The 27316-nt window shown below is 47.2% G+C and overlaps 1 protein-coding gene across 8 annotated transcripts in view; it reads right to left on the bottom strand.

Moving 5' to 3' along the window:
* Nucleotides 1-375: 375 nt before the first annotated feature.
* Nucleotides 376-27316, bottom strand: part of Mbnl2 (muscleblind like splicing regulator 2) — a 147110-nt gene continuing 120169 nt past the window's right edge. For 2 of the 8 annotated variants that reach the window (XM_055609951.1, XM_055609956.1), the window contains 3 exons: nt 24730-24765; nt 23349-23443; nt 3055-3154 (listed from right to left, as the gene is read on the bottom strand). In XM_055609951.1, the coding sequence (XP_055465926.1) occupies nt 3140-3154; nt 23349-23443; nt 24730-24765 (146 nt within the window). In that variant the 3' untranslated portion in view covers nt 3055-3139. Of the gene's footprint in view, nt 3155-23348; nt 23444-24729; nt 24766-27316 lie in introns of all 8 variants that reach the window. The other 6 variants (XM_055609950.1, XM_055609955.1, XM_055609952.1 and 3 more) reach the window with 4 other exon arrangements.

The following is a 27316-nucleotide window of genomic DNA, read 5'->3' as shown; positions in this document are numbered from 1 at the left end:
GTGTTTAATAATAATTTAAAAATAATTTTCCAAGCGATTATTTTAAATGATTTCTCTTGCAGGGGAAGCCAACGCCTTGGGCTGGGAAGCTGGGTCAGTGGGCTCACGTGCTCGCTGCCAAGCCTGATGACGTGAGACCCACATGGCGGGAGACAGTCCCCTCCCTAAACTGTCCTCCTGCCTCCCTGTGTGCACACAGGCATGTGCCAACCCCTCCCCAACTGAAGGAAAAGCCAAAACCCAAAGCAATATCAGCCTCTGCCCCCTCCCGGGTGAAGAACACTGTTCTTAGGAGTCACTGACCGGCATCTACACCAAGATGAAAACATTCCTGTCCAACTAACTATTGGCCAGACACAAAGGGAGACCACGCAATCCTTTTAAATGCTTCTTTTATTTCATTGGTTGTACATCGGGTGAGTGAACTGAATATTACAACCAAAACATAGAATTGATACAAATTAGACTCCTGTTTACGCGGTCAGATAACGAATGAGGGAATTCTTTAAGAGTGTTACAGAAAGATTTAGTAGAAATGTGACCAGTGCTATATGGCTGAAAGAATATTTCTGTGAAGTGCAGTTATATCCTGAAAACCAAGAGTGAAATGGAGTTCCCGAGCAAGTGGAGTTAGTTCTCCGAACTACAGTAGCTGTTGAATTGATATCTTCCTGTCTTGGATATTGGTGATTTTGTTTTTGTAATTAAACAAAGCATTTAAGATTTATTCATCATAGTCAGACTTCTGAATATAAACAAACTTTTGGCAAATAATATTTATACAGAAAAATAGTTTTAGATCCTCTCAAATCCCAGAATTATTCTATAAAATTACATTATAAATAAATAAAAAGCAAAATCTGTTGTACATATATTTGTACATCTATGCATTTGCCTTGCCTCCTCCTCATTGTAAATGGTATATTTGACTCTGCATATTATAATCACAATTCTGGAAAATGGATATCATAGTAAAAAATACAGTCATCTATATTTGCTGGGGATATAGGTGATGTTTTTATGCTTCATTATTAAGGGCTGAAAATAGCTATGTGCTAATAATTTTAAAATAAAAAACATGAAATGAAAGGAAAGAAGACAGTTACAATAATTAGTCTACAAAAATATCTCAGTGACTCCCATAATTTACCTTCTAGTAATGTCTACTATCTTCTCAATGAGTTTAAATGAATAAGCAAAGAAAAAAAAATAAGTATGAGTGTTTTAGGCAAGTTGTAGCGTAACTACATTGTTATAGCTGAGAAAATTACAAATATCAGTGATACATAAAGATGAGAGCTATCGAGGTGATACAAGTTAGATACAATACCTTTTCACAAATTAAAACAAACACGATACAAGCACTACGCAAGATTACACTCAGAATGTGATTTTTCTTTTGATACAGTTATCAGATCTATGATGTAAGATAAATAGATAGTAATTAGACTTCGACCAACATGAATTAAATGCAGATCTTTTTCTCAATAAAAAAAAAATGATATGGTTGATGCCTCTAGTTTTCAGAACAGGCAATGATACCGAAATTTAAAATATTTTACATTCAATCTCAAAAGTCAAAATACTTCAATCACTAAAATGTTCACAAAGAAAATGGATGTTTTAAACAATTACACATAATATCCATTTAAAACAGCTGTTTCATTTCTTAAACAATAATTTAAAAACTATGTAGGTACTGTGTAGGCTATGTGCAACATAGAAAATGTGAAATATGAAATATTTGGTACGATAGTGCTGAAAATAAACTTTAAAACAAACCTTCTGAACAAAATTTAATTGTATCGCTATTACCTTGAAGATCAACCAAGTATTTAAAAAAGTAAACAACAGTAAAATATGTTTCATCCATATAGAGTATACATGTGTATGTGTATATATAATATGTATGTACTTGTATTAAAGTTTTTTTTTATTTTTTTTACTTTTGAGACATAAAATATGCTTTAAGGTGAAGGAATTAAAAGAACGATTTTTCCATGCTGTAGTTAGTTGCAACCCTTTAATCCAACTTTTGAAATGCAGAAACAGTAATGGATTGTTAAAAAGTGAAACTATCGACTTTTTGTTTACATAGTAATTTAGATTAAAGTCACAGTTTGCATCTGTAGTGACTAAACTCAGACGTACTTAAACTGGAATATTATACAGACCTCCTCACCTACAGCTCCCCTGTTTGACTAGGTTTTAGTGTAGAGTTACTCGGCAACAGGCCACTGGAGGGTGAGTTTGAAAGACCGATCCCTTAGGGTCGACTCCTGGCATGAGCCTTTCATTCTTGTCAAGCTGGATGAAGTCTGGCAAAATCTAGGCACTTCTACAAAGTCTCTCTTATAAAAGAACTTTAAAAATATACTTGTAAAATAATACCTTCAAGACTTTGTTGGGTGGGTATGAAGCTCATACCGTGCAAAGTGTTTTTTTTTTTTTTTTTTTTTTTTTCAATCTACACAATGTTATTCTAGAATCCCATGATTCAGTGCGGCATCTCCAGGCAAACCGAATCCCACACCCTGATGTGTCCCCAGCAATTGTGCTTGAACTGCCATTCAAATTTTAGACCTGCAAGGCAGGTCTACGTTTTACTTCACTTCCTGTCTTTGTTGCAGCGTTCATCTCGCCAAGAAGTGAATCATACCCTTTGATCCAGTCAGGAAATGAAATGGTGGTGACTGGAGCTAGAATCAAACCTGCCCTTGGAATAGGTACTTAAACTAATGCTAACTGTTTATTGCTAAATTTGAAATATTCTGAGTCGAAATGAGTATATTGGCTGGACTTTCTGCATCAGCTATAGTTAGGGAGATAAGACAATATTCCTAGGACAGAAACTATGCTTAGAACCCTGTAAAAGAAAATCTCATCCTTATGCCCTTGAGCATCGTGGCTGGTCTCAGGTAGTTAACTATCTTAGGCTGGAATATACTAAGCATACCATATTTAATATTCCTATATGACATAGCAGAACTAGCCTTAGGGTTGTGGTCTGTCCAGAAGAACTAAATTTAGCATGCAGTTTGTGGCAATTCTATCGAGGAGGAAACAGGATAGTATGTACAGTAACAATGCTTAGTTACTCTCAATGCAGATTCTTGGCATTCCATTCCATTTCTGTTGATTATTTCAGAATTATCTGTTAAAGAAAAAGACAAGCACAATTTAGATCTTCTGCAGGAAAAAGAAAGAGTTTAAGTCTTATTCTTTGCAAACAGATACTTTGCAGAATGAACCTTCAACTTCTCATGATTCTGATACAATCATTGATGTTGGGATATCTCTACCCTTCATGCTGAATTTTTGCACTTAGCAATTTTTCTGTGCGGCTGCGGCAAAGAGCGATGAGTCAAGCGCACAGCGCTCCCTATGACATGATGACGGCATGTGTGGGCAGGCAGCCTGTTTAAACCTCAACCCTTACATGATTTTGCTTCATGTTTCCCTGATATATGTTCATAGGACTATCAGACTGATACTTGCCCCAGTGATCAGAAGTTTAGTAAGAAAATTTATTCTTTGAAACTTGTTTATGAACTATAAACATCTGATTTAATTAGACAGGTTAATTATTAACTTATAACTCAAAGATGTAGGCTTATCAAGCATAATATTGCTTCCAACACATAACAGCAACCAGATTCAAATGTAGGATGTGTTTAAATGTCACAGTAAAGAGAAATGGAATAACAATCTAATTGAGCAGTTAAAATATTCAGAATAAACCCCAAAGCACAGATAAAGCTCAAGTAAGGCTAACCGGCTCAGTCCAAGCTGTGGCTGCTGGGGTTCATGCCAAGGGCCCTGCCCCACTTCTGCATTACTGGATTATGACCCAGAGCCTCCCACTTGCTAGGCGACACTCCTCCACGGAGATAAATCCCCAGTCCAGTGAGGTCCCTTTCCAATCCCAGCCTCTTGAGGTGAGGGGGGTTGGGCTATGTGGGCTAGACTAAATATCAAGCCTAAAGATAAAGTTTTATCAAAAGTATTTGTTCTTTGCAATGCTTTGGTTTACCTTGGCATAAGTAATAAACAAAAGTTCATCTGTGAAATAGCCGAACACAAAGAAGGAAAAACTGATGAAATCCCTTATACAAATATCAACTGGTCCTGGTACACACCAGGTTTCCGTTCCTGCTAAGAGGGTCGGCTCTACAAATGTCCTTATTATTCTATTCGATCAGAACTCACGCGTATGGATACTTGTCTCTGGTCGCACCAATAGTTGTATGTAATATTTTCAGTGTATCTAGGTGATAAATATGTCCTCTTTCCTTTATCGAGCATACACAGGTGTGTGCCGCCGACAAGAACGGAGCGGATTTACAGGGACATTCATGCGAAAGGCAAGTCTGTGAAGAGTGCCCAGAAGAGGGTGCTGGGAGTTCTGAGCTGCCCAGCTTGTGCTTGGAACCACCTTGGGTCCTCTGGGAGAGCAGGAAGTGTGGACAGCCACCAAGCTGTCTTTCTAGCCCCTACCCAAGCCTTTGTTCTTAAAAAAACTTCCTCAGAATTTGAAGCTAATTTGGAAAATAGTGTTTCTTGCTTCATACACTGGTAAATGTGAGTAAGAATAACATAACTTTTATATGTAGATACTATCACAGGATATAGTATTTAATGCATTTGTCATATTGTCTTTGAATGACATCATCACCATTAGGTAACCTTTAGATTCTCCAAGTAGTCACTTTATAGCTTTGTCTTTAGATGTAGATTCTTGATTATTAAACATGACTTTTTTTTTCTATTTCATCCCCAAACTTCCCTGCTCTCTGTATAACAGGACCTCTTCCCTAGACATCAAATCATGCCACCCCCATTTTCTCTTATTAACAAGAGATCCTCAAAGATTTAGGGGAATTTACTAGTTTCTTAGCTGAACATATAATAATGTATGTTTTGGTATATGCATAATCCTGCTTATTGGATGAAATTAAAAAGCAGGACAGAATGAAATTTACAAACACCTGGAAAGACAGCACCCTACAGAAAGCTCAGTAAAATGAAAGCGGGCACATTTGCATTAAAGAAACTGACAAAAACGCTTTGAACTTGTGTGTGACAAAGAGCCTACTGAGGAATAGCCTGACTGGAAATCAGTTTCAAAGTTGTAACTGACAGTGTTGCGCCAGCCTGCCTCTTCCCTCTGCCGAGCCTACTCAAATGCCAGTGTACGGAGAAAGACAGGCAAAAGTGGGTTCTGGTGCTTTTGAAGTCATGACGGCTACCTTGAATGGAGACTAGAACACTGGCTGTCAGGGCTGGGCCTTTGCCTATCTGAGGAACGAGTGTGAAGGAGAAAGAGGATGAGACAGTCTCATGGCAGCTCCGGCCTTCAAAAGGTTCCGGGGTTTGACCTCTGGGCTCAATAAAGCCTCCAGGTTTTCTTCTTAGAAGCTCCGTTTGTGAGGTCGACAACTTTCAGGAAAGTGTCAGTTGTTAATTTTCTTTTCTGAGAACTCTCTTGTCTGGGGTCATCTGAATGGAGTTCACTTTGGGGCGGCGTGTCCCTTGGAAACAGAACACTAAGGTGATGAACGCAGCCAACCACCGCTACCCACCTCAAAGCTGCCCCTGTGAGCAGTTTCCCAGGCCAGGAGACTGCTACTCCGATCTGTACACAGTGAGTGTGGAGGCAGGAGGGAAGAGGAGAGGCCTGTGTGCTTCAGGGGCAGTGGGGTTGATGACGTCAGGAGCTTCTCTTTAGTTTCTGACCTTCTCTCCTTTAGTCAGATCATATTTGTAATTGATGTTAAAGGGATATAATTTAAAGACAAATAGGCGCGTTGTCTGTGTTTGTCTGCCGGCTTGCCTCGGAGATTTCCTCCTGCACCATCTGTGTACCTCCCTGGCCCCTATTCACCTCTCTGCCTGTCTTCCTCCACCACGCTTCCTGACAGCTTTTATGCCAGGTGGGCCGAAGGCTTCAGAAGGTGTCTGCGCTTTGAATACTGGCGAAAACCACACACTTAAAATTCTAGGCTTACGGGTGTTACAGGTGACCTGGCAGTACACTCCAAATCTGATGTGGACAAACCCTTATTTTGAGTTTGTACATTTAAAAATGGCTAATTAAAATATCACGGTGGGAAAGATGGTTTTGTGGTTAAGAGTGTTTACAGCTTTTTCAGAGGACCCCAGTTCGGTTCCCCGCACCCACATCAGGTGGCTTACAACCTGCCGGTACCCCCACCTCTCGGGGGTTCTGAGGCCTCTGGCATCAGCCTCTAAAGGTGTTTTTACTCACATGAATGTACACACACACACACACACACACACACACACACACACACACACACGAAGCATATTTTAAAAATCAACTTTCAAAGCAGCACTTCAAAGTAAGCGCAGCAGGCTGAATGCCCAGTTTCCTTCTGTCGTTGGTCCAGGCTGAGGTGGCCACCCAGCGTCCCACACATTCTTGGAGGAGGTAACTGAAAACTTCCAGTAGGTTACAAAAGTCTGTGTGTAAGTCAAACGACGAGCCAACTTTCCAAGTCTCCCAAAGGCCCCTCTGGCGGAGTTTAGTGTCCACTCTTGACTCTCAGTGCCATGTATGGGCCTAGTATGCGCTGGGGTCCTATCTTGCGTGTGCAAGCCCGTGCAGCATTAGCTGGCTCGCACACGTCATAGTTATTTGCTCACTTTGCTCCTGGCGTGAGAATTTTCTTCAGGGAATGGAACTGGCGCCCCATCTCAGACCCATGCCAGCTTCCGAAGGCTTTTTTTTTTTTTAATACCCCTTACCACACTGGCTGAGAGGGATGCTCTGAAGAACCCCCCTGAGCTTATGAGTCAGAGAAAGGGGGTGCCATAGGGCGGGTCTGGAAGAACCAGGCTGGTGAATGAAATGGAAGACAGTGGATACTGTCTGGAGGAGCCAGTGCTGGCCCCGGGTGCCACCCACACTCTGGCCTAGGTTCCTTGCAACGAGCCCAAGAATGTCTGTCAACTTACTCCACACAAGAAATGTCTGTCTGCCAGTCACCCCATCCCACCAGAATGCCAGTGCTTTGGCTTCTGAGAAACCTCTGCAAGCTACCATAGGAAACAAACCAAATACATTAAGAAAGACAGATTTATATGTACCCCCTGGTGGGCGAGACCCTTAAATAAGTACTATTTACTATATCAGAACCATGACTAGAAGAGGCGAAATCTTAAGTGTGGTTATGGCTGTTAGGTATGGTAAATCAAAACTCTGAACTGAAGGTTTTGCTTTCACATCCCTTTCCCATTAAGATAACACACAACAATGAAGACAGCTGATGCCAAGACTGCAATTTAGAAAGCCGGCACACTTGACCTCTGATGAAGAGTACCTTGGCCAACCAATTGTGGTCCTTTTGGCTGTGACAGTGTGTGCGACACAAAAATGTTACATGGCTGCAACAGAATCCACTTACTAACACGGCAAGGAAATCATGAATTAATTAAGCTCTACCCCTGAAGCTGCTGTATTTAACCACCCGATGAGTCTCTGCAGTATGTAGCTATGACCCCGTGTTAACACAGCCCGTAAGTGGTCCTGTATTTGATGACAGAGCGTGACTTACAAGAACATCAAACATCCTTCCTATCATACAGAAGGGCAGACACTGACTAATTCTTGTATTCTTAATGAAGTGATGAACTGCAGCAAAACTTAGACAGAGGTCCTCTGGGGAGGTTCTGGAGAAGGAAATACTGAACCTTTCCGAGCCAGGTGCCGAGAATTCTGTGACTGGGCCACGTGACAGAAAATGACCGTGTGTGGCTCAGAGCCACCTTTGGCTGTTGGTACGTGTGTATCACATGCACTTCCTTGGAGGAAATCCCCAGAGTAAGAGTTGAGCAATAGCTGTGCCACCATTCGGGCAGACGGTGGCCGGCTTGGTGGGGCAGGGAGAGAATGTGTACCCGGGCGTTAGCACGGCAACCTTCAGACCAGGGCCCGCAACCAGCAGGAAGCCGCTACCTAAAAAGAAAATACGATCATTCCGCCCTTGGCTCCATCACCAGCTATGAAATATTCATGTTGTCCTGTCTCTTTCTTAATGATGATGGATTTAGGATGACCCATCCATCGCTTTTAAGAGATCTGACCAGGGTGTGAAATGCACTTGGTTAAAAGTGAAACAGTTTGTGCAGAAATGGAAACACTGAATTTGAACTCAACAGCTGACTCAGCCCGTCTTCATGAAGAAGGAGAGCGCAAAGTATCATGGGATTGCTTTAGTGCTTCAGGGATGAGTATCAGCACCTCTGGGCTTACTCCTTGTGGGTGGTCCTTGGGAACGGAATGTATACTCTCAAAACAGTGTCTACATGGCTTCTAGAAAATTCTACACTCCCTACAGAAAACACTCACTCATGATTCAAGATTCAGAAACGTTTCTTCAGAGATAGTAGCTCAAATACTAGATTCTCTAAGAACGGCTTTGCTCAGTTGCTGTGGAATACATTTCACTGAATACACACATGCATCCAAACCACAGAACAATAGAGGGGTGAGGGATGTTCTCCTTAAATTTCTCCCGTGACTAGCCATCAAACGCTGTCTTTATAATGCTGACTTTGGAGAGGTAGATAAAATATACCTTATAAAATATTTGTGTGGCCTTGTTGAACTACAAAAGAACCTTAGAGGAACTTGGTATCATGAACTTCTCTAGCACATATTTCCGGGCTGATACATTAACCAAGTTCTCAGCAGCTTCCCCAGTAGGGCTATCCAATCACCTTTATGTCCCTGGATTCTCGGGGGGGGGGGGCACACAGGGTCACCAGCTTGTGGATGAATGTCTGGAGGAACACAGGAAGTAACTGAGGACATTGCCTCATTCACAGAAGGCCACCAGGTGAATCAGGGATGCAGGCAATGCAAGCATGAACCACAAAAGACATCCTGGCAGCCCTTCAGGATACGTGAAATACCTTGGAAAAATATACTACTCCTGCAACTGTCTTCACTTCTTGCCATTCATAGATAGAGGAACAGGTCTCCAGGCTGGGGAGTCACACAGAATCCCACAGCGAAATGTGGCCGGCAAACCAATTCCACCTGAGGAAACTATCTGAATGTGGCAAATATTTTGGAAGGACTTTCCACAGTCACAGAGCTTGTCCACCACAGAGGCCCTTTTCCACGGCTGCAGGGGTCCAAGGCAGAAGGTGTTTCCCTGTTTCCCGGAACAAAAATCATCGCTCCCTTTGAAGGAGAATGGAGACTTGCCTGCTGCCCACCAAGCCGATACTTCCTCTTCAGTGCCGGGGACCGCACTGGCACACCGACGTGCTCTGCTGACGAGGCATAGCCCAGCCTCTCTTCCCCACCTTCTTTTTCCTCTCCATTGGCTTTCCTCCCTGCTCAGACTCTCCACTGTCTAACTTTCCCCTTCTCTGCTCTGTACCTTCACACCTCACCCATGTGCGGCCATCAGGGTCAAATTTCCCGATGCTGCCATGGAGGCAGAACCCCGGAGCACTGTGATCGCAGCACACGGACTCTGTGTGTCTCGGATCAGGGCTGTTTGGTGTGAATCGTGGTATGAATTACTGGGGCCAAACACAAATGTAACGTAACACTTTCAGGAAGACACGTTCTCCGGTCCACCTCATGACTATTTACAAACTAACTGCATCCAAAGCTGAGAGATAACTGGTGGCACAGGCATGGATACTCTGAAAGGTTCTCTTAAAATTATTTTTGAGACAGGATCTCATTTCGCCTGAGGCTGGCCTCAGACTTACTATGTAGTCAAGTATGACCTTGAGCCTCTGACCACTCCGCCTCTACTCCACTACTGCTGGAAGCGCAGGGGTAGCATGTGGCCAATCACTGTCTATCCCCTGAGCTCTCCAGGCTAGTCTTACCTGTTATTTTAGGGGGCTGTTGCTCCAAGGGAAGGCAGAATGCTAACACATTCAACTTGCTTTCAGACGCAGATTCCACTATGCAAAAAAGGTATAACCTGGGCTCCTGGGAACAAATGACCGACAGAGTGTTTTCCTCAATTGCTCATCACCTTATTTTGGGGGACGGGATGTCTCACTGGACCCAGAGTTTGCTGATTTAGCTGGCCTGGAGGGCCAGTGAGGCCCAGACTCTCCACCTCTGACTCCCCAGTGCCGGGATTATGAATCCAGGCCCCTATGCTCAGCTTATCTGTGGATGTTGCAGATTCAGGAGACTGTCTCCACCCTCCGGAGACACGCACTTTCCTGACTGCGCCGACCTCCACACCTGAGGTTTGGGCTTCCCAGAACATTCCTGGGTGTGGCTCCTCCATCTCCGGCAGACAGAACTGGATGGAGCTTACTTGTTTATCACTCTGGGCTTGGCATGTGATTTTGGTCTATTTCTATTGAATCTGAAAGAAGCAGCCACACCCATGAATGTGGACAGCGTTTTGTCCCCATTGCAGGGACCAGGCCACAAGCTTGCACTAGTGTGTCACGAGTGCCCAGAGGGCCCGTAAGGCTCCTGCCCCTTGGAGACTGAGCTCCCCCCAGGAGTCTGCTGGTCAGAAGGGACACCACGGAGAACCCATCTTTGAAAGATCATGTCTCCATCCACAGGAAGCCGCCCTGGCCGCACATCTCCGGGGCAGTGTGGAGACAAGCTGGGACCACTGCTGCTTCTCAGGGGAAACTGAGCTGCAACGTCCCCGGCATAGAGCCTTACAAACGTGCTTTCCAAATGCAGACTATACGCTAAAGGCTAGATCTCCCCCTGTGTCCAAACACATAAAATCAGGGCCATATTACTAATGCAAATAACCTACGATATTTAGAATATTTACAAGGACATGTGTAGGAAATGTGGCTGAGATTAGGTAGGCAGCCCACTCCTGACGGGTTTCACTGGTGAGACCTCCTCTCCGCTTGGATGCTGAATCTGAGAAAAACTTACGTGTAAAAGCTAACTTAGGTATCATTAAAACTCTCTTTGTTGCATAAATTGCCAATAATCAACGTGTCTATTCTTTGCTTCTAGTTATTTTTGACATCAAGCTTGTGCAGGCTATGAGCTAGCAACTTAAGGACGGACAGTGACTAAAGAGCCATCAGTGCCCAAGGGAAAGGGCCTGGCACAACTGCTTTTTGTTTGTTTGTTTGTTTGCTTGCTTTTTTAAATAATCAGTTTATGTAGCAATTGCAAAGAAATTTTAGAAAGATTTGTTCACACACATGGTTTTTAAAAATAACTATGTGGGTTATTTTCATAATAATAAATTAAAGTTTCAGGTCACAAAGGAAAAAGAAAAGCTATGGAAATGAGGTCCTGCTGGATTTGGCACCAAGTCCCCACTCTGCCCCTACGCTGCTTTGGGGCCAAGTCCTGGGCTCTGGCTGCAGCACCTGCTCTCACCGGAATGTGTAACTCAGTCCACTAGGAAGTGGCCTTTAAGGCGCCAATGGCAGAAACACCAGCACGCTGAGTTTGGCAGGACGGACAGGAGGATGGGTGAAGCACTGGGGGTGCCAGAGCGTCCTCTGGGGATGGAATCGCCTCTTGCAGGGAGATGCTACTGCTGCCCAGCACAGCGAAGACCCTGAAACCCCCTTTTCGTTCTTTGCCTGTGAGGTCTGTGTGTGTACTGAGAGAAACAAAGAGATTAATTTAGTCAATCAATTGTGTATAAACCTTGAGTATAAAGGGAAAAACTCAGGAGCTAGACGTGAGGGACACCTGAGCGTCTCAGTGTGCCACCACCAGCATTTGTGAGCCCTCTGGGCCTCCGCCTCTCCCTCTGCCTGCAGCACACCAGAACCTCTGCAGTGCAGTGGGGAGTTAGCCAAGGTCACCACCAGCTCCCAACAACTCCCCAGGACGCCCAGGAACATCCTGGAGCAAGATATGGCAAGATGGCAGCCAGAGAAGGTGCTTTATCAGGGAAGGCGGCCACTCTCCATCCTTTATTGCTGAATGTCCCCACTCGCCGTTGGGTCTTTCTGAGGCGACCTGCATCCCATAATTACTTTACTATAATTATTTGCACGTTTTTTTCGTTGCCTATACCCTTCATTATGTAAAGCCCAGAGAAAACGGGGCGTCTGTCTTTTCATCGCCTGGTTCCCAGGACCCAGCCGCATGGTTTCTGATATCCACTGCTGAGAAGCAGGAAGACACAGTGCCACTGAACAAACAGCGGGCGTTTTTAATAACGTCTGTGTCCCGGGATAAGCTTCACTTCTAACAGACTGGTCCGCTGAGGAAAAGCCCGCAGCTGCCCGCAGTCTCAGAAATAGAAATCTTAGAGGGGAAGAAGGCACTTCTGCCCTGAGAAGACTCGTCCTATAAAGTAAGATCACTGCAGCCTGGGCTCGCAGGCGACCCTCTCGATCCCTTCGTTTTTGGAGAAGTATTCAGATCTCCTGTCCATGGAAAAGTGTGGAAAAGTGTACAGAAAACCTACAGCGACACCAGTCTACGCATCTGCTTCGCAACAGTCATCACCACAGCCCACCTCTGGGACTTTCCCTCGCAACGGAAAGCTGCCCCAATTAAACCCTTCTTGATCGTTGTGTTTTCAGTACTGGCAACCGAACCAGGGATCTGAGCATGCATGGCAGGAACAGCCTCTACCCCCGAGCTGCACCGTCAGCCCTGTGTCACCGAGACACTGTCACGTCAACCTCTGACCTGAGGCCCTGGACCACTGGCCCTGCAGGCGGCCACCGCTGACTTTCTAACCTAGTCCTGTGCTGCTACTTAGGGGTAAGTGGCACCCTCAGCTGCTCACTCCCAGCATCTCCTGCAGGTCGGCTGAAACATTCTTTCTTGACCAGTGACACTCAGTTACGTGAGGTGGATGTGGTCATGGGGTCTATGGGGGCAATGGAGAAAAACCATCTCCTTGGCACATTTCCTGCTTACAAAATAAACAGCAGGAGTCTGGGATGATTCGGCGTCCAATCGGCTCCTTCTAGAGCGTCCTGCGGGCCTCCTGCTCTGCAGTGGCCACACGGTGCCCTGCCGCCCAGTTTTTATCACTGAGTTGAAATCTGGGTTTCCTCTGTCAGCCTCGCCAACCACCTGCATTTGCTGACAGATTCCAATGCTGAATTAGAGTTTAGGGAGTTTTCACCTCTTCTGAAAAGGTTCAACGCTTTACAGCAGTAGTTGAACTTCTCATTTTCAGTCTTTTGGTGCCGAGGACCGAACCCATTCCCTCATGATGCTGGCCAAAGGCCAGCCTGCTGAGCCTTCTCAGGGTGACTGGCAGGAGTTCTTTCAGCAAATCCCTGCAAGGACCACAAGCCCAAATCCTGTCAAACGTGCCGGAGGGGCACAGGATTTGGGGGAAGCCTGAGACCTAACTGTCCAGCCACCACATGCTGGCTGGAACTGGGGGCTATTCAGTCTGTTTGACTTGTCCTCATCTGGGAAGTGCATAAGGCACTCCGCAGAGCAATAATGGGATGAGATAAAATAATGTGTACAAAGTCTGATGTGTGATTCAGGCTTTTGATCAAAGGTTGGTTTCTTTCCCTACGGCTATTATTTTAGGATTCATAATCCTAAATCAAATTTGGCTTCAGTTTCTATTTAAATAGTTATTCAAATAATTCTACTGTGATTTTAAGTATAGATTTGAATGCTGCCACACATGTTGGAAATATGCTTGGTTTTTGATGAGGTTAAGTTTCTTAGACTATCAGAGGTGTTTGCTCTCCTCTCTACAACACATACGCTGATTGTCACTGATGAAGAATCTGGACAGAGCTGCGCTCCTCTTTTTAATGAAGTCTTGACTGCTGGCTCACAACCATCACTTTGCAAACTGAGCAGCCGCACCACTGCCTGAAGAAGTGGACGCCCACAGCTCCCCCATTCCCAGGTAGACACGGCCAGCCCCATGGCCAGGCTTAGGAGACGTGGCCTCCGGGCAGGCCACTCAGCCCCTCTATTCTGGGCACTCCTCATCTCTGTGACGGGAACTCAGTTATTCCGCTCCTCAGCAGTGCTGTGTGAACATCAGATGTTCTGTTTCTTTTTGGCAGTAACAGGGGTTGGACGTAGGACCCCATGCGTGTGAGGCAAGCGCCCTTCTACTGCGCTACAGCCCCAGCTTCAAAACTGTTTTAACTTCCTAGTCAAAGCCACAAAATGTAATATTTTCCCAAGCTACATTACTTATTAATTATTTCTAGACTACTGTGTTCAGAGAAAATGACTATTGACGGACACTTCCAGGATCTTGTTTAAGAAATAAATCCGTATCTGGGGTTCAGTATTCACGCGCTCACTTCTCCCAGGACCCCTGCACACGCCTCAGCAGTAGCAGGACCTTCCAGCTTGTGCTTAGCAAACCAACATAAACCCCCAGCCAAGCAACTCAAACTCCTCGTCCAAGGGCCGGGCACATAGTGGAGTTCCTTTTTTGCCTTTACACAATCTTAGGTCTTCCCTTCTAAACTGTGTCCTACTTCACATTTCAGGGGTCAGAAAGAGCCCAGAAAAGAAGAGGAGCAAAAGGTGTGCATCCGGCAACACCTCCTGTTCTCGGCCAATAAGCTAAAGCAGTTTTCTGGCCTCATCATGTATCGTAGCACAACAATGGCACATACGGAAAGTATCATTGATGGAGCAATCGTGAAATTGGAAAAATGTTTGTAGAAAAACAAAGGGTCAAACCTAACTTCTCTCGGTATCTTCAATCAGTCACAAACTCTTCTATGCTCTAAGTTCCGTATTTCATAAACTGCTTATGGGTAGAAACTTGATGTGGATCACACTTTGGTGGAGGAAAAAAAAGGCCTAAATGCAGTGTTCAGAGACCACGCTTCTTCTCACCCTTGTATAATTGTGAGCAAGTGGCTCCAACACTCTTGCTTGCTTTTTATTCTCAAAGGGAGAGTCAGAAGTTTCGAGAAGTTTGGAATCTGGCTTTGCTTCTTACAGTGTGGCCTTGGGCACGTTCCTCCACATCTCCAACGGTTCCCTCAGGGCCATTTCTGCTCTCAGGAGATAATTCACATCAACGTCTGTGCACAGTGTTTGGCATACGACAAATGCTCCAAGCCAGGTGGCGGCCTGAGTCATATCTGTGCTGTCTGTGTGCTCTGTTGTCCTTGGGGTCCTTCCACGATCACTGAAACACTTTCTCCAGATGGAGGTCATGACATGGAGAAGAGATTGCTCTAACCAAGTTCAAGCTTGCTGACTGTGCTAGCTTATGCGAGCCAGCAAGGCTCTTTGCTGATGTATCCAGCTCCTCTTATAATTTATAATGTAACTTGTATCACGGAGAATGTCATTCTAGGCCTGGGCTGGGGGGAGGGGAACGCTCAGTGGTAAAAGTGCTTGCCACACAAGCATGGGGGCTCCAGCTGGGGTCTCCAGCAGGCATGTAAAAGCCTGACTGAGGGCTTCCATTAAGGGCAGTCTCCAGCCTCAGTGCGGGAGGGTGGGCAGAGAAGCGCTGGGGCTTGTTCAGCAGTTAAAAGGTGGCAAGAGACTGGGACAGACATTTACTGCCGACCCCTGGCCTCAACATGCACATGTAACTGCATGAGCACACGCACATGCATGAGCACACACTATTCTATTTAACAGGTGTGGCCCGGCTTCGGCTTACTGACTCTCTGAATGGCTTAACCGAAAGCATTCTTCAGACCTGCCGTGCCCATGACTTGGGGGGCCAGGTGACATGCTACAGTGATCGGCTTAACGGTGTTGCCGTTACAAATACCTCATGGGGAGCAGTGACACGTGTCTGTATTTGATGCAGGAAGCTCACGAGCATGGGCTCTGGGCGTTGGAGCACCTCGGAGCAAGGCGTGAGAGTAAGACTAACGGACTGTTGAAAGCCCAGCCAACACAGCAGGGACGGCAACCCATCAGTGCGGTGCTGAAGCGTGATGGGTCCCAGCGGCTAGAACGGCTTACGATTCCTCACAAGGCCTTGTCGGGGGTGCCAGCCATCCAGTCTGATCTGGCACAAACCAGGTAAAAGTGCCAGCAGGGAGAGGTCAGGAGCCGCCCTGGACTTCGTCAGGACTGATTCACGCCGCAGTGCCCTTCCTCTACCATCTCACTAACAGAGATGCCACCCAAAGACCTCATCGGTAGCCCCGCCCAGCCCACAAGCACTCTCCTGAGCACAAGCTCCTGGGGTCCCCCACTCAACTTTCCTCTCTGTGAGTGAGCGTTTTCTACTCCGTGGGCCCACCCACTCGCACCCCCGACCAAAGCAAGTTTTGTTTTTTTAAGCTCCCCTGAGATACCGTTACCCTACTTAGACCTGCTGTACTGTTCCTGCATTTGTGAATGTGTGTGTGACACAATGCATAGGTGTGTGCATGCACAGGGAGGCCAGCGTCAGTGTCAGATGTCCTCCACTGCCGTCCACTTTCTAGGTGTGTGTGTGTGTGTGTGTGCGCGTGAGAGCCAGATGCTGATATCTGGTGTCTTCCTTAACCACTATCTACCTTCTGTTTTTAGACAAGGCCTCTCACTGAATCAGGAGTTCAAAGATTCTACTAGACTGGTGAGCTGCTGGCTTCCACCTGTGTCTGCTGGGGTCCAGGGGTGTGCCACCACACCCAGCTTTTCACGTGGGTTGCCGGAGATCCAAACCCAGGTCTTAACAGCTGTGGAGCAAGCAGCTTTTGGAACGAGCCAGTCTCTGGCCCTTTCTCCTCCTGGCTCGAGATAGGGCGTCTCACTAAGCCTGTACCGTGCACACTTGGCCGGATGATCACCTTCCCGCGCTGGATGATGGTGCGCACTCTGCGTCCACCTCATCTGGGCTCTGGTGTGCAAGCGTGCACAGCAAGTGTCTCATTGACAAAGCCATCTTTCTGGATCCTCATGTCCACCTTTTACACACTTTCCGGGTCGCTCTGTACCTTACTGTCTCCCAGTCCCCCCCATATCCTGAGGAGATATGTCCCTGTCTGCTCTAGGGATGGACTCTTACCCTGAACCTTATTTCCCATGCTGCGATATTTACACGTGGGGCTTCATTTTCTCATGGCCTGTTCTGATGATGTCACATCTCTTTACTAAGCCACCAACCCCTGGTTATCCCTCCCTGCTCTGCAATCATCAGGGAACTCAAACACAGTCGTTAGGTAAGCCCTCCCCCTCTCAATACACACATTCACACATACACACACACACACACACACACGCACATGCACACACACCACAGGCATACACAGGCTGGCTTCCCCAGCACTCGGGCAGGAGTCGTCCAGATCTGGCTGCGGCAAGGAATAAACAGTTGCTGTTTGGAGTAGATGTTACAGAGGACCGTCCCACCCACCGCTGAGCCTGGAACTCGCCGATTTATGCCCTGTAGCTAGTGTGTCCTTCTTCCTCTCTGGGTCACACTCACAGGACGCCCACAGATCTGTGCAGCTCACTCACGGGGTGCATCTCCACACAAACAGGAACTGCACATCTGTGTAGCTCCAAGCCAGTAGCCTAAAGTTAGAGGTGGAGCATGGCTTTACTACCAAGAGCCAAAACACTCTGAGGAAGACGACTTTTCAGCTCAGAAGGAACGTTTGCCCCAGAGTCCTCCAGACTGTGGCATTTGGAGCTCTGGTGTGCACCCTCAGGAAGCGCCACCTCCGGCTCTGAGCGGCCAGTGGCTGGGGACAGGGCTGCTGGGCCCTCAGCCACGTACAGAAGGAGCCCGCCAAAGGTTCTCACCGCGAGCTGTGGAGTATTCATGGAAAACGAACCTGAACTGATGGCAGCGCTTCCACAGCCCACTCTCGCAGACTCTGTAGGCACTTGCCTTCATCGAGCCTTCAGGCAGCTGCCCGAGGCCAGGAAATGCCTGGTGTCCCTCCACCTTCTGCTCTCTCGAGTGCGTGTGCGCACACATGTGCGAGGTCTGTGTGCGTGCTAGTGCCTGTGTCATGATGCGCGCGCGTGGGAATGGACGGTCTCCTGCCACTGTGAGTTCTGGGCCTCGGACATTCAGGCTTGTTCGGTGCGTCTTCACCCGCTGAGCCACCTGCTCCCTTTATGTTGCTCCTGACACATCCAAGCTCACCCAGTCTGAGCGCGTCGGTGACCACGGAGAACACGCTCCCCCAGCAGCAAGTCTGCCTCCGTCCTGCACTCTGTGAGCTAGACTTGGTCCCATGCACTGCAAACCAAGCGCACGGCAGGGACGTGTGAAGGCTGGAGCGGTGAGGGTCGGGAGTGGAGGACTCGCCCAGCTCGAAGTGCCCAGGGGTAGGTCCTGACGGTCGGCACTGGTGCCTGTCCTCAGCCTGGGGGGAGTGTCTGGACGCCTGAGCCTCTGCATGGGGCCTGGCCAGTGCATTTCAGAGAGGGTGCCCACAGGGGCTCCCCTCCCACGCTGGGCTGGGCAGAGCCTGGGTACTTTCTTGTGAGACACAGGCCCTAAAATGGGTCAAGCGATGAGCAGTGGGAAATGCTGACGGCCTCCTACGTTCCTCTGAATATAGTCGCAGCAGATGGCATTAAGTGAGAGAAATTCTCCAAGGCTGAGCCATGAGAGGGGCGAAGCAGAGCCTCCTTACCTCAGGGGCTCTGGGAAAAGTCCACAGCGACAGTGAGCAGCGAGAAAGACGAGGCAGGTTTATCAGCTATTTGACTAATCGCTGATATAATCATACCCGGGCTGGTGAGCCGGTTCGGAGGGTAGAGGCTCTGAGTGCAGGGCATGACGGCCTGACTCTGATCCCTAGATCCTACATGGTGGGAGGAGAGAACCCTGCAAGCTATCGTCTGAGCTCCACATGCGTGAGGTGGCATGTGCGCGCGCACACACACACGTACCCACCCACAGACACCCCCCTAAATAAATATATATAATTGAAAAAATGGTGATATTACGTGATAATCTACATTATCAACTGGATTTCAGTAAACTTTTCTTAAGGCCAAATAGCCATTGAGCGTACGAAAGGGGTGAAGGGCATGACCATGAACACAAGTGTTTTGCAGACGGGCGTAAGTGTTGATTCACACTGTGCTGGCCACATCGTGTGACCTCAGTTTTGAGGGCACTGTGGGGGAGCTCCAGGGATTCCTACTATTAGGCTGTAATTGTCTTTCTCCAGGACATCCCACACACCAGAATAAACTGGAGGGGAATTATCCTCTTTCCACAGAAGTATGATGCAGAGCCAGGGACGGTGGGGTCTCCTCACATCTGAGGGGGGCCTGCGCACCTCTGGGGGGCCCTCTAGGCCTCAGCAGTTCTGGGTAACAATGTAGCGGGTAGGCACGCTGGGTATATATGACCGATGAGTCCACCAAGCCACTGCTCGGGGGGGGGGGGATTCAGAGCCTAAGAGATTGCTTCCCGTGCTAACCTTTCAGGCCACTCCACATCTCTTCCTGCCACCTGGCATTCTTTGGACAGGTTCTGTCATGGCACGAAGGTGTTTTGGCGTTTGCCTGTGGCTTTAAGTTGTACTCTTGTGTAATACGGAAAGGTGATGTTAAGCAGGTCACTACGCTGGCCAGTGTAGGATCGTCTTAAAACTTTTCAAGTCTGCAGACTCACCCCTCAAATCCATCTGCTCAGTCTTCTCAGCTTCTGTTCCCAGTTCTGCTTGGGATCCCTAAAGTGGCCCAAAGGGCTAAAGCCTTTAAGCTGGTGTTCCAGTTAAAGGCCAACTGGAGTCGGACTTAGGGCCACCCCTGTCCCCGACCAACGGGATGGCTGGCTCTACTCCAGCGATCCCTGATGTCCCTCCCTTCGGCTGTACCTGCACACTTACCGACCTCCCATTTGCGTACTCACACAGGACTGCAACTTAAAGCCTCAGACAAATGTCAAAACATCTTTAAGGCGTGTGCAGACCCAGCTCTTGAGGAAGGGCAGGGGAGTACTCTGAGCAGGGGCCTCAAGAAAGACTCACGTAGGCTGGATTTTAACTGCGCCTTTAAAGGGACAGCAAGTCAAGAGGACTGAGTGACCTCTGAATGTCAAGGAAGACACTAAAGTGTAAAATAAATTTATGTCTCCTCTTTTCAAATAACAGAGGTTGATTCTGAAAGTCCCAAATCCTGGAAAGTCTGCAGCAGGCTTTAGGCTACAGGAATGTGAATCCACATCCACCTCTTAATAGCTAAAATGTCCATAATGACACAACTGAACCCACACATGCTAGCCTTCAAGTGGACTCGAAAGACGTGCCGCACCCATGCAGCGAGATGCCTGGCCAATTCTTCCTTGGACTTATTCTTTAGAAATTATAATTCTCTCTTACTATAACATCACCCAGCCCCAACCCTAGTGAGGTCTACTGTATATTTTGTAAACGTGACCTGGTGCTCCACTAACCCGACGGCCTCTGTGCCCACTGCCTTCACAGTCTCGTTCCTTGGCAAGGCTGCCTCCTGCCCCTGTAGCTCTTGAGTGACTGTGAGCCCCACCTGACAGTTACGTTGGGAGACGTGACTTTTGTACACTCATAATTGTACAGACATGAGAGCAAGAACTCTGTGGCGAGACTGCCTGCCTTAAACCCTACAAGGCCATCCATTAGCCATGCCACTTGAGTTAGCGCAGGTAAACTCTGTTCCACTTTACCATCTATAAAATGAGAAAGATGAACATCGTCCCACTCTCATAAAACCACAGTGAGGATCAAATGGGCATCAATTTCTCTCTCTCTCTCTCTCTCTCACACACACACACACACACACACACACACACACACACACACACACACACTTCATACAGTACATAATAAGGTCAAACATATGGCATACTTTGGAAAATATGAGAGAACCTTTAGACTCATACCTGCTGTGGAGTAAGGGGCTTACATTATTATTAGGTATAGTTTAATATACTGATATTAAAAGATATTAACTGAACCAGGAAATACTTAATAAATTTGCTTGCTATATTTTTGTTTACATATCTGTTCCTAGAGCTAAGCAGCCATTTCTTTAAGAAGAAATTTTGAATGTACTTATGTAGTTATTTATTTTTTCCTGAATGTATTTATATTCCGTCTTTCTCAAACTGCCAGTCAGAGGTTGTGCAGCTTTTATGGGTGACTCAGCTGTGCTGCTGCCTGGCGGGGTGTTCCTGGGGTGGGGCTTGTGTAAAGCGCCCTGGGAAGGGTGCCCTGGAGTTCTGGTGTGCGCCCTTTCTCCTTCCAATCTCCTGCATCTAATTAGGAATGCCTATGAAGTTCTCAGTGCTGCAAATGAAACAGCCAAACCACTGCACTTGTGACAAACACAGATGGCTCTTGAGCCAGCGTGGGGCGCGTGGCACTCGGTGAACTCTGCCCTTCTCAGCGGACTCCCCACTTTCTCCTTCCTGACCTCAAGCTCCCAAGTCTGGGCACCGAGTGCTCTTTGGCAGACTCTTGACTCTTCAAAGTTCACTGAGCTAAATGAAGAAGAGCCCACATCTGAAAGCTTCAACTGCAGCGCTCTGCTCTTCTGTGCTTTCCCCGTGTGTAAGGAACGGGCACCCCATTTCTCTTTACCATCAACGTGACGCCCTGGGGCAACAACCATCTACCAAATCATGACACAGAAGGAACCTAGGATTGGGGCAGCCACTCAGGTCTCCCCGAGTTTCCCTCCTGTGGATTAAATCAAAGCTAAACGTGTCAGTTCCTTTCCCACACCCTGAAAGGGCTGTACCCAAGCTTCTGGCTGGCCCGCACACCTTGCGCAGCCACGTCAGCCTCAATATGCTTTTCCCACTTCAATTCTTCCTGCAAACAGCCCTGGAGAAGCAGGAGGCCAGAAAGCCAGCGAGGGACTGTGACACAGGCAGGGATTTACCCGGAGAGCGGCTCTTTATCCTGCCCCCTCCTTCCTTAGTCTGAGGGGCAGAGATGCTCAGTGTGACGTAAAGCGGAGGTGGACTCTCACTCTGGCAGGGGCTCCTATAGGACAGCAGGATCTTGTTTCCCTGGGAATGGACTTTGTATCATAAACTGGATCAAACTCACATAAACCTGGTTTCCAGAGGCTGGACTCAGACTTACAAAGCAGACAGTAGCTGCCCTATGCCAAGTGGGGGCCTTCGAACCTCTTTACAGGGGTGCAGGGTCTCTGTCCTTCCTCCCGTCCCTGCTTAAAACCACAGAGCCAAGCAGCTGAACAACAAGCAGAAACCCAGTCTTCCCAGTTCAGGGACTTATTTGCTGCTCTTTGATACTGGCTTGGGAGCCAGGGGCGGAGGCAGGCCGGCACTTGCGCGGTGAGCATTGTCTTTAACTGTCTCTGCTGAGCACTGGCCTTGCTCCCTGCCTCGCCCAAGTCTGCTCTGTGAGACATGGTAAGGTGAGGTTTGTTCAGCCCTCTTGTGGGTCCCCTCTCCTTCAGCGCGAGCCCGGGGCTGAAGCTGCCCTTCCAGCCTGCACAGCCTCCCGCGGTGTCTAACTCACCGCTTCACCTACTTGCCCGGTCCCCTCCCGGAGCTGCAGCCGACTCTTTATTTATTTATTTTTAAGTCCGTTTCGCCCTTTCTCAGCACAGTTGAGTTTATTTAAAACAAAACAAAGCACAAAATAAAACAAAAAAACAAAATTATTCTACGAAGGGAGGGCCTCCTCATGGAGGTGTTTTTCTGGGTGAGATGAAAGACTATGTCACCATCTCACACTCGTCCCTCGTGTGGCCAGCAGGCGTGCGTGTGTGTGTGTGTGTGTGTGTGTGTGTGTGTGTGTGTGTGTGTAGCTGAGCAGGGACACAGTCAGCTTGGAACCACAGGGTTCTGGCTCTCCCCATTGAGGCTCATCCCCGTGGTCCCAGCGGCACATGCATTAAGCCAACACAGTGGACTCCTATTCAGTTTGGGCCAGCCTCGGTGAGCCAGCAGCACGGTGAGCCCAGCCACACTGGCACACTGGTGCCCCAGGCTGGCTCTTACGCCAAGTCTCACCAGATCTTCCTGTGGAAACCGGAGCAACACCTGTGACCGAGGTCAGTGTTGGTAACAGACCTCACATTTGACATTAGGGTATGGGAGGAGGATTTTCATTCTCCCACCACACAGTGAGCCGAATCAAAGGGGGGCTGGCTGGGAGCACCCTCAGGGGCGGTTCTCCATTTCTTAGGGGCGACTCGCACACCACGGGGTAAGCAGTGCTGTACTAGGAGGGACTGAAGCCCGTCAGGTTAATCACACAATATTAGGTACGAAAACAAACAGTGCAACACAAAACATAGCTACATCATTATTTGCAGTAAATGTTAACTCTAAATAAGTGCAACCTGCCCACAAATGCTCGCTATAAACTAATTAAAAAAATAAAATTTGATGGATAAACATGAAAAAAAAATTCTCACCGAGAATTTTTTTTTTAAATATCAGCACTCATTTAGAGTTCGGGATTCGTGAAAGAAAGCTTTAAAAGGAGCAAACCTGATTGGCTGTGGCTGTTGCTGCGAAGGGGACACTTGTTGCAGGAGTTGTTGCTGCAGAGACAGTGGCGGACGTAGCGCTGTGCATCATGGGTACTTTCAGGAGGGGAACCATGGGAGCAATGAACAGGAGGGTGTAGCATTATGGTAATAGAAGTGGTTTTGGCATGGTGAATATCAGAGCAGCAAGCCATCATGGGTTAAACCAGCAGATGGCATGCAATCACAATGCAAAGCAAGGAAGCATGGGAGAGAAATAAAAAGGGAAAATAGCTTATTACAAGTACAATTAAAGGAAGTTTCCAAACATAATCAGTGATTCCCAGAAAGGCCAAAGCACATTGCTTTGATTGATGTATTTATAAACATTTTGCTTTCAACAACAGAGCCATTCCCAATTCAGAGTGTATCGTGACTGTAACTATGGCTGCTTCTCAAAATAGGATAGGTAATATCTGCTGAATGATAAACAAAGGAGACTAATCATAAATTCTAAAACATAAAGGCTCAGTAGGCCTAATTTAGGGTAAGATGAATTTTGGAATTAAATGTAGTTTAACTGAAAAAAATATATTTTTTAAAATTTGGAATCATATCTGCAAATTAGAATTTCAGTGGACTGTGTTTTATTTTGGTCACTAAATAGTGAGGTAAAAGAAATGGCCTTGGTGTAAATTCTAGAGCAGTTACTATGAAGTAACTGGATCTATTTGCCAACATTTACATTCTGAATTCCTAAGTGAGACAGATCGGATGTCCTGAAGACAGACTTCTGAACCAAGGCTTTGAATGTGACACAAGATGCCACTGCTAAAATTTCCCATCTCAGGGAATGTGGAGGTACAAAAACAAAACAATCAAACAAAACCCCAAAATGAAGCAAAAAACCCCAAACCATCACAAATAGGTCAGCACTCTAAAAAGATAATCAAGCAAGGATGTTCAGACACTTGATTTTTAAATACATCCACGTGTAATGTTTTCCAAAAATAAATACTTCTGGGAAACTCTGATGGCTCTAACACACAGCAAAGAGGAGATAAAGGCACACCACTATGAAACTTTAAAACATTGGTGGAATTGGCCTGCCCTGTTTGCCTCATGCTAGACCAGATAAGCCTGAGAGAGAAACAACACAAACCAGTGAAAAGCGCGCTTGCACTTGTGGGTTCATGTCTCTGCAGTGACTGGTCTAGCCTATGAGGTCACGCTAAGAACCAGCATCTTCTTAAACACACAAGCACAGCTTACACATTAACTCTAAAGCCATTAAGCCTCCAGATCTACTTCCTAAAGCATTTTCTACCGTCTCTGAAATTAACATCAAACAGTGAAGGCATTGTACATCATATAAAAGACAAATAAAAAAGGTTGAAACCTACCAATACTGGTAGCGGGTGTCATGCACAAAACTGACCCTGACGTCATGCAATGGGGGTGGAAAAAGTGAATAAAGGGAAAGAAACAGGTTAGCGGTTTAGAGTTAACATTCAAAGTGAGACTGAAGCACAACCAGAAATCAGTAGGGTTAGTTTACAGTTCTCAGGGCCGTTCACACCAGCAGAATAGACACAGGTATATTCAACTTCCTGTAAGCCAATAAGATTCCCAGCCCCACTCTGTGATTGCTCTCCCCTTTCTACTCTAGGTCCACATGACTCCAACAGGGACGGCATGTGATGGCACTACAGTGTCCTTTGAGGAACTCAAAGTACATCAAAGACGCCACCAGGTTAACCCCATCAGGTGGAGACCAGGTGTTTTACAGATGAAAAATCTGAGGCACAGCAACTCCTCCAAGGCCGTGTGCAGTGAGTCAAGGGCAAGGCCAGAAGTAGAGTTCCATCCTAAATTCAGGTCAGATTTGGTGCTTGCTAGAATGCACTACACTCAGGGTGTTAAAAGTCTGTGTGGCGATGAAACGTATTGTGTCGACAGCAGTGTGAAAGTAAGAACAGTGAATTAAGATCTCGTGTCCTCCAAAAAGGGGAGTCTTGGATGCTTGTAACATAGGAAAGCTTCTGAGCAGGACTGGCTACACACGACTGGAACCTGTCCTGGCTGTGAGACTCGCCGTGACAAAGGGGCAGCATGGAACAGGGAAGTCTAAGTGATCCTGCAGACCTGGGACCAGCTAGGACCCCAGCGGGAGATTCCATCATGGCCGCTCCAGGAAGCTTCCGAGGGATCAAGGAGTTAGGAAGTCTCCTACTGGTGTCCAGTGGGTGCGAGAGGAGAGGACAAGATTCAGTGCCTCCCTGGCAGGAGCTACACTCCCTGTGGTACTCTTAGTAACATATGCGTGTCACTGTTTTCCGACCGCGACCGTGATAGAGTCAGGGCGGAAAAGATGTGTTGGGGGGCCTGAGGGTGTAGCTGCTGCTGGTTCCGTTCCTCAGAGTGCAAAGTAAGCAACAGAGGATCCTGGGAACCCTGGGTCACGTGGGTGTCAGACTGGTGTTTTTAATGAGGGTTAGTGCAACTGTTGAAGGTTTCAGAACTACGCACTGAGATGCTGTGCGTGACTCTGGAAACTAAGTGTCCTCATTCACTCTGATAAGGACTTCTTGCTTGACCTAAGTTTTGACCAGGCTGACGTTACTGAGTTAGGAAAAGGCTAGTAGGCTACTACTGGCTCCTTTAGCAGAGATGTGCTAACATATCCAGCTTTGCACACGCACAGAGACACATATGTATGTGCCCATATGCCTCAAAATCTGCTGCAACTAACGCGACCTTGTCCTCCAGCCCTGTCTTTCGACTTTTCATCAATGTGTGCAAAGTTCCCTACACCTCCATTTTCCACTCCCTTGCTCCCATCTGTCCTTTAACCCTCTCCAGTTTGGTTTTATTTTCACTCTATTTTGCCCAGATTGGCAGGACACAATTCCAGGGCCATTTTGCACTTGCCTACACCTTGCATACTAAGCCAGTTTCTTCCTTAGAATTCACACACACACACACACACACACACACACGCACGCACGCACGCACGCACGCACACACACACACAAACAAGCACGCACGCACGCACACACACACGCGCACACGCACGCACACACACAACCACACATATACACACTTTTCTAAAAGCCTGTGATGAATTCTCTCTATATATGCTGGAGTTTTTACATCCTGCCCTGGGTCCTCTTTATTTGTTTTATTTTTCCTGCTCTGTGGATCTTCCATGTGCATGTCAACCTGGACATTTCAAAGCTACCGGTCTTCCACCTTCCACATTTTGTGCCCTGCCTGATCACAGGTCTTTTTATCTAACTGCTCTCCTGGGCTCCCCACGTGGGTGTCACGAGGGTCTCCAAAGAAACATGCGAAGCTGTGCTCTTTCCCACACCGTGTCCTCCACATCTGGGAACACCTGGCAGATCTCATTGCCCACGCAGCACTTCAGCCTTGATGGTTAAGCGATCCATTCCCTACTGGGCCTACTGCACGCAGGCCCAGCCAGAGCAGCTGAGTACCTGCCTGGTTACCGCTGCTCCTGCTGCTCTGTTGGTTCCTGTCCCGTCATTTCTAATGTCCATTTCTAAGGCACAGCAGCATCCTGTGTGGCCTTCCTGTTTCCTTCCTACTGCAGGCCCCACTCTGCTGGCAGTCACCCCACTTCTGGGAAGGATTTGCTGGCTTCCGCTGCTTTGAGGATGGAGGCACTTGTCCATCCTGGCTCCTCCCCACTGCAGTCTCTTCGCTGGTACCAGGGTCCATCCGGATGGGCCTTCACTGCTTTCAACTGAACACACTATGCTTTTAATCTATTTCTGGGCTTCCCACAGCCGTCTCCAGCCTCCTCATCTAGGAGACTCATCAGCCACTTCTTTCATCTCACAGGGTAAAGGACATGCCACTTCTTCAGAAAATAATTTCGTTCTTAATTTCCCCACCTCCTCCTGCCGCCTAAGTCAGGTCCTATTTAAATTTCTATTTAATTATTTGAGCTCTTTGCTTTTTCAT

Source organism: Psammomys obesus, unplaced genomic scaffold (assembly GCF_907164565.1).
Source record: "Psammomys obesus unplaced genomic scaffold, mPsaObe1.curated_primary_1811, whole genome shotgun sequence".
Taxonomy (NCBI): domain Eukaryota; kingdom Metazoa; phylum Chordata; class Mammalia; order Rodentia; family Muridae; genus Psammomys; species Psammomys obesus.
Note: the sequence above shows the minus strand (reverse complement) of the source record. Positions and strands in the feature narration are given on the sequence as shown.